The sequence below is a fragment of the Physeter macrocephalus genome, chromosome 8 (assembly GCF_002837175.3).
Source record: "Physeter macrocephalus isolate SW-GA chromosome 8, ASM283717v5, whole genome shotgun sequence".
NCBI classification, from domain to species: Eukaryota; Metazoa; Chordata; class Mammalia; order Artiodactyla; family Physeteridae; genus Physeter; species Physeter macrocephalus.
Genome location: NC_041221.1, coordinates 143856902 through 143870949, shown reverse-complemented (window position 1 = coordinate 143870949; position 14048 = coordinate 143856902). Strand labels below are relative to the sequence as shown.

Sequence of the window (14048 nt, the reverse complement as noted above, 5' to 3'; positions counted from 1 at the left end):
GGGTGGACTGGGGAGGAGGGGAGGGAGGGAGATGCAAGAGGGAAGAGATATGGGAACATATGTATATGTATAACTGATTCACTGTGTTGTAAAGGAGAAACTAACACACTATTGTAAAGCAGATATACTCCAATAAAGATGTTAAAAAAAAAAAAAATAAAAAATAAAAATAAATAAACAAATGGGACCGACATACAGATGGCCAAGAAGCACATGAAAAGCTGCCCAACATCACTAATGATTAGAGAAATGTAAATCAGAACTAAGGGAACCCTCTTGCACTGTTGGTGGGAATGTAAATTGATACAGCCACTATGGAGAACAGTATGGAGGTTCCTTAAAAAACTAAAACTAGAATTACCATATGACCCAGCAATCCCACGACTGGGCATATAACCAGGGACAACCATAATTCAAAAAGACACATGCACCCCATTGTTCATTGCGGCACTATTTACAATAGCCAGGTCATGGAAGCAACCTAAATGCCCATCGCAGATGAATGGATAAAGAAGATGTGGCACATATATACAATGGAATATTACTCAGCCATAAAAAGGAACAAAATTGGGTCATTTGTTGAGATGTGGATGGATCTAGAGACTGTCATACAGAGTGAAGTAAGTCAGAAAGAGAAAAACAAATATCGTATATTAACGCATGTATGTGGAACCTAGAAAAATGGTACAGATGAACCGGTTTGCAGGGCAGAAATTGAGACACATATGTAGAGAACAAACGTATGGACACCAAGGGGGGAAGTGGCAGGGTGGTGGGGGTGGTGTGATGAATTGGGGGATTGGGATTGACATGTATGCACTGATGTGTATAAAATTGATGACTAATAAGAACCTGCTGTATAAGAAAATAAATAAAATTAAATTAAAAAATTAAAAAAAAAAAACAAAAACCTTTCAGGTTACTTATTAATGAAGCATCCAGAGAACCTCCTTAATTTTTTTTCTATTTATTTTAGCAAAATTTTCTAAGGAAAATTTATCATAAACATATAAGTAATTTTTAAAACATGTTTTAAAGAGAATATTCTATATACTTAAAGCACCTTCTCTTGGTTGATTAGCTGTTTTAGCAAAGAGGGTATATTTTGCTTTAAGAAGTTTTCTTTATAATATGTAGCTCTTATACAGTTAAGAGTTGTATGTTAAACGCACCAAAATAAAACGACAACAAAGTATTGTGGAATGAGTAAATGAATGCATAAATCTACTCTTATTTCAAAGGACCGTCCTCAGATAGTTAAAAATAGCTTTTATGTCTCATCCTTGGGTCTTCTCTTATCTAGGTAAAAGCTTTTCTATACCTGCAGCCTGTCTTCAAAGACATTGAAGAATAAACCTCACCATTATGAACACAGTGTCTTTCACTCAGCGAGTAATTGTGCACTTCCTGTATACTGCATCTACTTTTAAACTACACATGCTGTAGATTAGATACTGTGCCAGGCGCTGGGAATTGTGGTGAAAAAGATAACCAAAAGTGAGTCTGTGGAGGTAGGGCACAGACAATAACAGAAGTCATTTCAGATAACAATAAATATTTTAAAGAAAATGAAAAATGTTTGTTGGCTGTGGCACATTAAATGGGAGTTAATTTTAATCTGAGACCTGAATATTGAGAAGAAGCATTCCAGGAAGAAGGCACAAGTGTAGAGACCTTGAGAGGGGAACAAGTTTCAGAGGGGCTCTGAGTCAGAGCCTCCGAGAAGGACAAGGAAAAGAGCATTATCACCTCCTTTATTAGACACTTTACCTCAATTAACATGGCCTAAAATCAAAATAGTTTTGGACAGCCAAAACATGCTACTGAATTCTTTTTCCTCATTGAGTTAAATCTTATTTGTCCATTATTTGTACTGTCGATAGTTGGAATTTAGGTGTGAAAGGGTGATTTAGATGGACGTACCTCAAATTTCTTTTCATCTGAACCCTAGCCATAAGAACTTCAGTGAAGCAATAAAACCACTTGTGAGCAGAGTGGAACTTTCTGACTCCTTATTCCAGTTGTCACCTTGTCTTCCATGCCAGGCCTAATGGAAAAAGTTTTGGACAAAGCCAGAGCCCAGACTTCATGGGCTGCTGCGATTTGGGACCAGCAGCCATCTTGGTTTTCAGTCAGAAGAGCTCAGTAGAGACAGATCTTTCTTGGTTCATTGGGACCTGTGTTCCGAGTGGTGGCCTACAGAACAAGCAGCTTCTCCCAGACTAGCCACTAATGTGCTCTGACAACTCAGTTCCCCTCTCTGGGCCTTAGTTTCTCTGTATTGAAATGTGCGTTTGGGTCTAAGAGTTTTAAGATCCTTTGAAACTTCATTTAAAAAGAACATTTTACTACTCTATTAAAAATGAAACTTTTCCTGTAGCTTCTGAATAACCTGCATTCATTATGCTTTTATTGATAGGGGACACTCACTTCCAAGTTAGTGAGACAAAATGCTGAGTTGACAGTAGGAGGGCAGGGTTTATAGAATCAAATCAGTTGCTGAAATTTACAGGAACACAAATTTGAACTGTTATGTTGGGCACCAAAACAAATGTAGTTCAGGGCAGTGAAAGGAGTCCCTGAGTTTATTGATTGTCTGCTGTCTTTCCAATGGGCTTTGCAGAATACGAGATCAGTTTGTCCAGGTCAGCCATATAAGAACAGCCTTCAGCCATGACCTACTCCTTGGACAGCCCACCTGCACACAGCAGCTTCTGCGTGGGCTGGGATGCGGTACTGAAAACAGGGTGGTCCTTGTATTCACACAGTGGTTCAAGTTACCGTCATTCACTCATTCAATGTCATCTTTCCTTCATTCGATAAATATGAATGATACATTGAAATTGAATTTGTCAGTGGGTAAAACAGACGACGTCCCTGCCCCATGGAGCTTACAACCTAGCTGAGGAGGTGTGCCAAACAAGAATCAACCAAATAACATTTCTGAGCACAAGCTGAGGTCAGTGCTCTGAAGGAAAGCCTCAAGTTCTCTGATGGAGAATCACTGTGCAGTCTCAGGATAGTTAATCCACCTCTCTGAGCCTCCTCCTTCTCATTATGTAGGAGTTAACCAGGATAACATGTAAAGAGACAAGTGCAGACATTGGCATATATTAGGTGCACAGTACATGTGTGTTGCAGCTTTGATAGTGAAGTTACCTTCCTGAAGATGAATGAGGAAAAGACTAATTTTCTTTCCTGTGTCTCAGAGTTTCCTTCAATTCTTTGTGTTTGTGTGTCTTCCAGTTCCAAGGAGGGTTTTGGGTCAGTGGAGAAAGTCGTGCTGCTCACATTTCTCTCGACTGTTATCCTGATGGCAGTCTTGGGGAACCTGCTGGTGATGGTAGCTGTGTGCAGGGACAGGCAGCTCAGGTGAGTCACGTGAGGCAACCTCATGAGGAAACCTGGGTGGAGTTCTGGGCTCTCCCTGGAAAACTGAGGTCTGAATTTATAATTTCCATTATAATTTGTAATTATGAAGGGTAAAAGATTCATGGGAATGATGTTTGGAAAATAGAGCAGGGAAAAAAAATCACATATAATCCCATAGTTCTAACATAACCAGTAGTACAAGCACATCTGTTTCCTATGTTGTCTTTTCTGTAATAGTTGTGATCACTCTACATATAATTGCTGAGAGCACATCTAATCTAACCTCTCCACTTTATTAATTGGTTCAGAGAAAGGGTAGCTGACTAGTAGTTGATCTAGGATTTAAACATGGGTCTTCTGCTCTTTCTGCTTCATCCTTGGCTGCAATTAGAATCACTTGAAGACCCTTTTAAAATTACTAATATGTGGCATGAGTATGTCCCATGCAATATTTGTGATATATTAGAAAATTATTCGTTGTTTATCTGAAATTCAAATTTAACTGGGAGCCCTATATTTTATCTGTCATACTTGGTGGTGGGTAAGTGGGTTAATCACCCAGAGTCCCTGGACTAATTGATCTGGGGTGAGACCTGGGCATCAATACTTAGAAAAATTTACTAGGTGATTCTAGTGTGCAGCCTAGATTAAGAGCCACCAAGCCGTAAAAGGGGATAAAAGATGCAGTCCTAGCTCATCTGCTGCTTCCTCTTTAAGCAAGACATGCTCTAATCAAGAAAGTGTAAAAACTAAATTCTAACAAGTGTGGCAAATGTGAGGCACATGGTAGTCAAAGAGTGGAAGACGGTGGAATTTGACACTTTTTTTTAAGGGGGCCCCTTGGGAGGGTGTTCTGAGAATGACTGAACCGAGGCCTAAAGGGTAGATGGGATGTAGCTAGGCCAACGGTGGGGAGAGAGAGCACCCTGTAAAAACCCTTGAGAGGGACTCTGTGCATCAGGGGCTCAAGTCAGGCCAGTGTGGTCACAGGGGAGAGCAAGAGAGGACTTCTGGTGCAAAGGGGTCTGGAGAAGTCTGAAGTGACTGGACCACGCATGTGACAGAAGGGGAAATTGAATCTCACAGAATATGTTGCACATCTGACTTTTCTTTCCTTTTCTTCCCTCCCTTCTTTCCTTCTTCCTTTGCTTCCTTTCCCCCCCTTTTCTCTCCTGCTCCTTTCCCCCTAACCTCCTTCCTTTATTCTTCCCACTGCTTCCTCCCTTATACTTTTCCACCCACAGGAAAATAAAAACCAATTATTTCATTGTGTCTCTTGCCTTTGCGGATCTGCTGGTGTCAGTGCTGGTGATGCCCTTTGGTGCCATTGAGCTGGTTCAAGACGTCTGGATTTATGGGGAGATGTTTTGCCTCGTCCGGACATCTCTAGATGTCCTGCTCACAACGGCATCGATTTTTCACCTGTGCTGCATTTCTCTGGATAGGTAAGGCCAGAGCCATTTGCGTAGTGGAGCTCCGTGCTGGAGACAACAGCCGGATGGCTACTGGGCTGTGTCTTTCTTTCTTCCCTAATTCATTAGAGGAAATGAATCTCAGAGAGGTAAATCTGGCTATTCACATATTCATTCACTCTCCAGCTTTAGCACAGCACCCTTTTTAGTCAGGCATTCTCTAAGACGCTGCAGACGTAGAGATTAGTAAGGCCTAGAACCTGCCTGCAAGGAGCTTACAGTCTAAACTGCAATCATGTTTCCCACAGATAGAGCCCTAAGTTGTATACTGATGGCACGAAGAAAATTCTGAAGATGCTGAGAAGCAAGAATTAATCTCTCTGCCCAGTAGGCAGCAGGTGCTTCAGAATGATAGTATTCTGTTTGAACGTGACCTTCTGAAAATGTGTCTGTATCATCATTTTGTGTGCACATTTAGGTTTGTGCCTGTGACTGGGGAGGCTCTTTTCCAGAAAATCAAAGGTGATTATAAAATCCCCAATAATTGTTTGCTTTTTGGAGCCAAGCTAGCATTTCATTCTTGTTGCATAAATGTGTTCTTCTTCTTCACATTTGACTTCAGGAGGCCTAATGATTTCTATCTTTGCCTCATTTGTTGGAGGTGCATGTTTACCATTTGTATCAGCACTTTTCATTTTCCAATTCCTGCTTATTTATATTCAATAATAAAGTCAGAATGCAGTTGAAAAGTCAGACGATTACACTAACATATGCTGCCATCACTGTAGTCATATCTTAAGGGTAGTTCCCAAAAGAAAGTGTGGTGTGAAATATCTCATGTTATCAGAATTGTCAGGGACAATCTCTTACTGTCTCTTGATTAGTCCAGAAGACCCCAGCTTTCCACCTAGTCTTAGGATGGGTCACTGTTTCTTTAATAGAGGAATAGGAAGAATAGTTGACTTAAAATCAGAGATTGTGCTATATCTAAAATGTGCACCTTTTACTGATGAACCTAGTGGCAGGGAAGGAATAAAGATGCAGACATAGAGAACAGACTTTAGGAAGGGGAAGAGGTGGGGGGGAAGGGGAAGCTGGGACAAAGTGAGACAGTAGCATTGACATATATACGCTACCAAATGTATAATGGATAGCTAGTGGGAAGCAGCCGCATAGCACAGGGAGATCAGCTCAGTGCCTCGCGACCACCTAGAGGGGTGAGATAGGGAGGGTGGGAGGGAGATGCAAGAGGGAGGGGATGTGGGGATGTATGTATATGTACAGCTGATTCACTTTGTTATAAAGCAGAAACTAACACACCATTATAAAGCAATTATACTCCAATAAAGATATAAACATTTTTTTAAGATAAAATATGTACTTTTATACACTAAAATCAGAGTTTTCCCAGATAATTACTCATGCTGTGAAAGATCCTTAGGGACTGAAACCAGCTGAGGGAACAGCAAATTCATCTCCTATTTTATGGAACAGGTGCTTATTGATTAGAATGGCAGGCATAATGGCCTGCTCTATTTAAATTGTACATGTTCTCTCTCTCTTGCTCTGCCAAGAACGTGTAGATGAATGTATATAATTTAAATGCAATGTATAATGAGATTCCACTCTACAACTAGAGATGATAACATGGGTAAAACAGAACTGTTGGTTGGCAGGCAGAACCATAGTGTCACAGTTTGAAATTTGTGTTTATTAGCTTATTTACAACAATCTGATTTCAATGCATGAAAGACTTTTTAAGACAGTCAGTATATACTGTAAAAAAAAGTTCACATTAGAAAAAATAAAATGTGAGGAAACAGAAAGTATATGGACATCCTGCAGGGTAGCCTGCATGTGATCGTTGCCAAAATAAGTGGTGAGACTGAAAGTATTATAGGAACTTGGAGAAGGCAAAGCTGAGGAGATCAGGGCGCCTGGAGGTAACCTTGAGGTTTGGGCAAAAAGCCTGAGCGGGTGGGGAGTGAAGAATGGCGGAAAACGTAGAAGCATCTTCCTGATGTGGCTGGTATTCTCTGGGCAGCCTTGAGAGAAGAATTGAAGGTTTCCTAGGAAGGTTTGGCTTCAGAGTTCCAGGTTGACTATCACCTTTTGAAATCATGAAATTTTCCCTGAGTAGGCCTCAGTTGTCATGAAGCAGTATGGGCTGGTAATTAAGAACCATCGGCTTTAGAACTGAGGTAATCTGGGTTCAAATCCCAGCTCAGCCAATTTTTAGCTCTGAGAATGGTGATAAGTTACTAAGCGTTGCTGAGCCTCGGTTTTCTTACCTCTGAAAATGCGGGCAGTGGCACCTATTTTATCGGATGGCACTTAGGGTAAAGTTAGATGATCCATTTAAGGCATAGCATTGGCCCAGCTTGGTGCAGCCCTCCATGTTAGTGGATGTTAGTTCCAGTTTCTTGTAACTATCCAATACAACTCATGATCTTTCTTACCAAACTTGGACCTCCTCCTCAATGAATGGCTTTTCCAGCAGCTGCCACATCCAGAAACCAGGTAGTTACTCTTAACGCAGTCTTCCCTTATCCCCTACATTTAAATAATGACAAGTCCACCTGATTTTTCTTCCTGCACAGATCCTAGTCTATTTCTTCCCATTTCTGTCATCCTAGTGCAAACTAATATCATCTCTTGTATGTCGCTGCAACAATCTCCTATTTTATCCCCACTAATTTATCCTCTATTTTATCCCTGCTAATCCGCTTGATACTTACAAGATCTCATAGTGATCTTTTAATACTGCAGCTCTTATCCCATTGTTCCTTTGCTTAAAACCCTTCAATGGCTGTTCATTGCACTGAGGATAAGACCAAACTCCTTGACCTGTAGGGTGTTGCACCATCTATTTCCTGTCTGTGTTCCCATCCCCACGTCATGCCCTTCACCAGCTTCACTCTTGACATTTTCTCTCTTTTTCCGGTGCTCTTTGCTCAGTCACTTCAGCCTTGGCTCATCCCTCTGCCCAGAAAGCTCCTTTGCTCCCTCCTCTCTTGAATGTCTTTCACATTTTAGCTCAATCCTCTCTTCCTTGCAGAAGTCCTCTCTGAGCCAATCAAAACCATCCTTCTCCTTTGAAAACTTAGTGCAATTGTGATAAAAACCACAATTGATTTTTCTTTAATTTTTTCTTAAATGTCTCTATCTCCCCCAATGGGAAAAAGATCAAGGACATGAATAAGGACAAGGCTCCTCCCCTCACAGAACTTACCTTTTAATTGGGAGATTGATAGTTAACCAGTAATTACATAAACACTGATTTAGGTATTTTGTAAACACCATTGAACAAATGGACCGTTCAGCACATTCTCTTTTTTTTAATAGTTCTGCCAGTAATTCCATTTCCTTCTCTGATAGTGGTGGACATCAAAATTCTAATACTGTAAGTTAAATGGAGTCAAATGGTTTTGTTTTCTTCTGGGAGTCTTGTAAACTTGCCATTTATCTCCCATCATTTCCTGTCCCAAGAGTGACATTCTCATTGTGGTAGAAGGTTCACTCTGGATGTTACAGGACATTTTAGCCTGAAAGAGTATGATTTATTTACATCTAGCTTCTATTTTGCTGTATTCCTCCCAGCATGACAATTGGGCTGTCATGAGACAGCCTGAAGTACAGAGTGAATGTCTCAGAGAGGTGTGATGTTGCTGCTCGCCAAGTGACTCCTGGCAAGATATCTTGTCCTTATCTCTAAAGCTGCCCTGAGTCTTTGGGGGTGACTGATATAGGGTAGTGCCTCTCGAGCAAGAATGCTCTCCTTGATTCCTAATTCCACCCAGATGGCAGACCTCTGTATCAAAGTAAAATGCAAGACTTCATTAATATATTATTGAATGCATTTCTCCAACCACCATCTTCTATCCACTGTGCTTCCTGGTGCTTTGAGAATCAAAACCTATTAATGAAAGTTTATTGACTCATTAGAAGTATTTTCCAAAATATGATTGAAATACATGCATCATATAGTATGGGCCACAAGAGGTCAAAAACTGCATTAAAGCTTTACATACAGTTGATTATTTTAAATCTAAGGTTACTGTGAAAATTAAAACCAACCAAGTATTTGTAACAGAGTACTGGTTTTTCATGTGGAATATAATGCAGCCATTAAAAACCATGAGAAATAGCTCATGTGTTGTCCTAGAAAGATATCACTGGTTTATTATGTGGGGGAAAAAAGCAAGTTTCAGACTCTAGTGTTTAGAATAATTCCACTTTTGTAAAGTAAATATATAGATGTTTGTATCTGGGTGTACATGAATCAGTGAGTGTGAGAGAGAGTAGGAATGAAATTGTACCAAACTGTTAACAGTGGTTATATGGGCGCAGTAGGGGGTAGTGTTGGCTAGGCTGGATGGTCATTTGGGTTTTGGTTGGGAGCCTTCATTTTTACTAATTTCTGAAATATGTATTCAGTTTTCTCTTTGCTAGAAGTTAATACTTCTTGAATGTAAGCATGTCCACAATAGCCTTTTAGCTGAAAGTGCTCCTGGGACAGCACATTCCTCAAATCGCTGATAACATTCTGACTTTAGTGTTAGAAGTTCCCTCTGAGGTCAGAACAAGGTGGGGATCATGGACATCTTTCTGACCAGTGATTTCTCTCTGCTTCCTCACTAAATGCCCTAGAATCTCCCCCCAAGGGAGCCTTCACCATCTCCTGTTGGCAGATTCTTCCTCGCGAGGACCCTCACCTTCATCTTCGATCACCCCACCCCAGTTCATGACCTTGTGTTTGATCTATTTTGACAAGATCTTTTATAATCATCACAGTTTTTTAAAAAATCATCATAGTAATACCTGAGTCAATAATAATACCTTTTTTTGTAAAAAAAAAGTCATCATTTCACAAGTAAAAATGTCCCCATTTCTTCCTCTCCACCTCCACTGCTGTACACCCTAGAGTTAACAACTGTAAATAGTAGCCCCCTCTAAATCCCAATCATTTCATATACAATAAGCAGACTTGTTATGTGAACATGTTTTTAGTTTATTCAAATGGGTTTATGTTTTAAATAAGACTTTGAAGAGGGCTTTCTCTGTATATATCCTAATGAATTGCCTGAATATAGTGTTTTTACCAACTTGCTTCTTGGATGATGTATTACTAAGGTCTTTTTCAGCATCATGTAACAGAAAATAAACTGATTGGTTCATAGCTGAAAAGTCAGACTTCAGACATGGCTCTGCAGGGCTTGAACATTATCATCTAGTCTAGCTCTTTCCCTGTGTCTCTGTCTCCCTCTCCCTTTTGTCTCCTTCTTTCCTTCTCTTTCTCTCTGTCTCCCTCTCTGTCTCTATTTCTCTATGTCTGTCCCCATATTTATATCTCTCTCTTTGTCCGTATGCTGTTTTGTTGTTGGATTCATTCTCAGGCTGTGTTCAGAAAAATAGCTATAGGCAAACATGTGTCTTAAACCATCCTTAACTCATGAGTCCAAAGAAGAGAAACAAATGCTATTTCTCATTGAAGAACTTTGGTTGGCTTTGCTTGAGTCAGACACTCTCCTCATCGTGGGGTGGGGATGACACATCAGGTTGCTGGGCAGAGGTGAGGCACTGTGACTGACAGCTTTACCAGAAGCATATGTTGCAGGAAAATGGCATTTCCCTCCGGAAAGAGGGATGTTGGGCAGACGAGGATAGCAGATATCAACTTCTCTTAAGCTGACCAGAGGACTTACAGGTATCTTTATGGAGCCTCCACAACATGACAGAGGTGTGTCATCCCTGAGTCTTCTTTATATTATGCCACATATTGCTAGATCCTTCCACTGGCTTCATATACCATACTTCTCAGACTTTTAACCATTCCTATCTTTCTCTGATCATGCTGTATTTTGCCCTGCATTTGGCTCAAATGTAGTTCCCTTTAAAAAAGCTATTTCACTTCATTGAGGATACCATCATCTATAGCATTGCAAGATTTTCTCTTTGATATGTCCATCTGAATTGTCACCCTTCCTCTTGGCAGCCCAGGAATTTGATGTGTTTTATCTGCAAAAATCCTCCAACAGTTTCTCAGTCACAGATTTTCTTTTAAAACAATTTTGCTTGTACAGTAAAACATACAGTTCTGACTCAAAGATTGCATATTTCATCCTGTGCTGGAGATAAGTGTGCCTGCATTTCTTAACGATCTCCCTGGAGCATAACTCAGTTTTGCAATATATAAATGAAAAGTGTCTGTCACTGTGAACTTGTGTCACACAATTACATTTGTTTTCCCAATAGGATTGAAATACATTTCTGCAAGGAGTGGGGATTATAAGTTTCCCCTTCTCACATACTCTTTGAGGTTCATGCTTTGTATGTAATAATAATATTTGTTGAGTTTCATGCTAGAGGCTATGAAATCTTATTTTTATATTCATCAAATATTTATTGAGTGCTTACTAATTGCCTCAAGGTGAGTAGAGCACTGGAGATGCAGTGGTGAACAATCAGAAAAGCTCTGAATCACAGAGATTTTAGTCTAGTGGAGAATACAGATAGTGAGTAGGTAATTATAGTAAAATTGGTGGTCATTGAAATAGAATAAGGGGAAGTCAAGGAAGTTGTTGGAGCACGTGACCTCCAGTGCAGGGAAAGCTTTCAGAAGAAGTGATGCTGAAACTGGGATCTGTAGATGATGTAGATGCCAGTAAGTGAAGGGGGAGAGGGTGAGGTATGGGGAGCGACGACAGTTCTAGAAATCATCATGTGCAAAGCCCCAGAGGTTTTTCAGTTTCACATTATCAAATATAGGCTAAATTCTTAGCTTATCTTTCAGTCCTTTTCCCAGAATTATCCTCAATCTTTGTCTTTCCTGTCTCTACTCCCACCCATGAGTGGTCTGTTATCATTTCCTGAATATGGTGTGTTTCCTCGTAATTCCATGTTGCACCTATGTCTTGAGTTCCTTTTCTTTTCCTGGTAGACATCCACCCTTCTTCAATACTCACCTTCTCCACTAACTGGCTGAGCTTCATTCCCAAAGAAAATTTGTTATTTCTTTCTCTGAGCTCCCATAGAATGTTAAATATTAACATAGCAGTTATCACTCATTTTAATAATTGGTTTATTTATCTGTCTCACCCTAGACTACCAACTCCTTGAGAGTCAGCCTTTATCTCATCTGTTTCTGTTCTCTTCTTACAGATCCCCAGTAGCTGCTCCAGGCATGTTTAGCTGAGCATAGAATACTCTCAGATGTGACTTGTGGTTTGATATGACTTTAGTGTTAGCTTTTCTACCCTTTTAGAAATCTTGATATATAGATATATAAGAACGAGGCCTGGGGTGCTAGGTTTCCTGGATTCAATCCCAGATTGACCGGTTACCAACTGTATGATCTTAAGGAAGTTATTGAAATTCTCTGGGCTTAATCTTCTCATCAGCAAAAATGTATTAATTATAGTGTATTCCATTTGGAGTTTGTGAAGACTAAATTACTGATTATGTGCAAAGAACGTAAACTAGTGTGTGGCAATTAGTAAGCATTCAATAAATGTTAACTTCAGTTATTATTCCATTATCGTTTCCCTTTCCCAATGCAAATTCCTGGTGACTATTGTGGATGCCTTCCTAGACACTGATAATTGTCTTTTTCTTCCTATGTGCATAGCTGAGTGTCCTTCAAGGTTAGACCCTCAGCCTTCCAGCCCTGGGTATCTCCCTTCTCTTTTTTGGAGACCTCACCCATCCTGTGGCTTTGCTTGCACCTCTGCCCTCATCTCTCCTGCAGTCTTGTCCCATGCTGGGTCCTCTGGCCTCTGTTGAACAGCTAGCTGCCTGTTCGACATCTTGCCTTAAACATCTTTCTGTCTTCTCAAACCCAGTGTGCTCAAAGTGGAAATTTCCATCATAAACAGATATCCTCTTCCACTTTGTACATCAAAGGTGCATTTATTAGTCAACTTTTAGTCATTTAAAGGTAATTCTCTGAGGACATCTTTTATTTATCTACCACGACCAGCTGGATGCCAAGTCATAGCTATATTTTCATAAATATCTTTCAAATCCATCTTCCTCCTCTTTATACATTTTTTCATCCCATTTCGGATTATTGCAGTAGCTTCTTAGTTATTATTCCTGTGTATTATCTTATCTATCAGGTTAATCTTTAAATATGTCTTTTTTCTTGTGTCCTCAGCTAAAAAAGCTTAAAGGGCACTGCATACTTTTCTTCCTCCTCCTAGATAGGGTTACTTTTGTCTAGCCTTGCTTTTTGTCAGCATTACCAGGGCATGGACTTTGGCACATGTAGGTTTAAGTCCCAGTTCTACCATATCCTGGCTGTGTGATGTTGGGCAAATGGATTAAATTCTCTGGGCCTCAGTTTCCTTATATTTAAAATGTGGATGTTGAATGTTGCCTTGCAGAGTTGCTGTAGGAATTAGATATAATGTAGAATATACTTCTGACACAGAGTATGTTCTCAAAAAATAGGTGGTGTGTATAGTAGGAATAGTAGTAATTGCAGCAGAGAAGGAAGTGGATAATTATTACAGTTAGAGAAATGCTATGTCACAGATATCTATAAGGTACTATAAAAAACCAGGGCAGGGCTTCCCTGCTGGCGCAGTGGTTGTGCGTCCGCCTGCCAATGCAGGGGAACCGGGTTCGCGACCCGGTCTGGGAGGATCCCACATGCCGCGGAGCGGCTGGGCCCGTGAGCCATGGCCGCTGAGCCTGCGCGTCCGGAGCCTGTGCTCCGCGACGGGGGAGGCCACAACGGAGGGAGGCCCGTATGCCACAAAAAAAAAAAAAAAAAAAAAAAAAAAACCAGGGCAGAGGGAGTTCCCTGGCAGTCCAGTGGTTAGGACTTGGCTCTTTCACAGCTGCGGCCTGGGTTCACTCCCTGGTTGGGGACCTAAGATCCTGCAAGTCACGTGGCATGGCCAAAAAAACCCCCCCAAAAACAAAAAAAAACAGGACACAGATGGAGAACCAATCCATATCTCTGACAGAAGGGAGTCTCTCCCCTGTGGTCCCTATTCATGATCTCATATTGATGCATGCTAGATTTTCCTGGCTCCGAGAAACCAAGGGTCCTCTTAACAAATGGGCCTGGAACTGGCATACAACACTTCCAATGTACTTTGTTGGTCCAACAAGTCACAGGGCAGCCCTTTGGGAAGGGGGCAGATGCCTTACCTCTGGATGAGAGAAGTGGCCATCTTTATTTTTTTTTTCTTTTTTAACATCTTTATTGGAGTATAATTGCTTACAATGGTGTGTTAGTTTCTGCTTTATAAGAAA

At 40.6% G+C, this 14048-nt stretch overlaps 1 protein-coding gene across 3 annotated transcripts in view; it reads left to right on the top strand.

Moving 5' to 3' along the window:
- HTR4 (5-hydroxytryptamine receptor 4) overlaps positions 1–14048 on the top strand; it is a 338048-nt gene that overhangs the window by 255961 nt on the left and 68039 nt on the right. For all 3 annotated transcript variants that reach the window (XM_028493352.2, XM_024128060.3, XM_028493351.2), the window contains 2 exons: positions 3247–3372; positions 4617–4817. In XM_028493352.2, coding sequence (XP_028349153.1) covers positions 3247–3372; positions 4617–4817 — 327 coding nt within the window. The remainder of the gene's footprint in view (positions 1–3246; positions 3373–4616; positions 4818–14048) is intronic.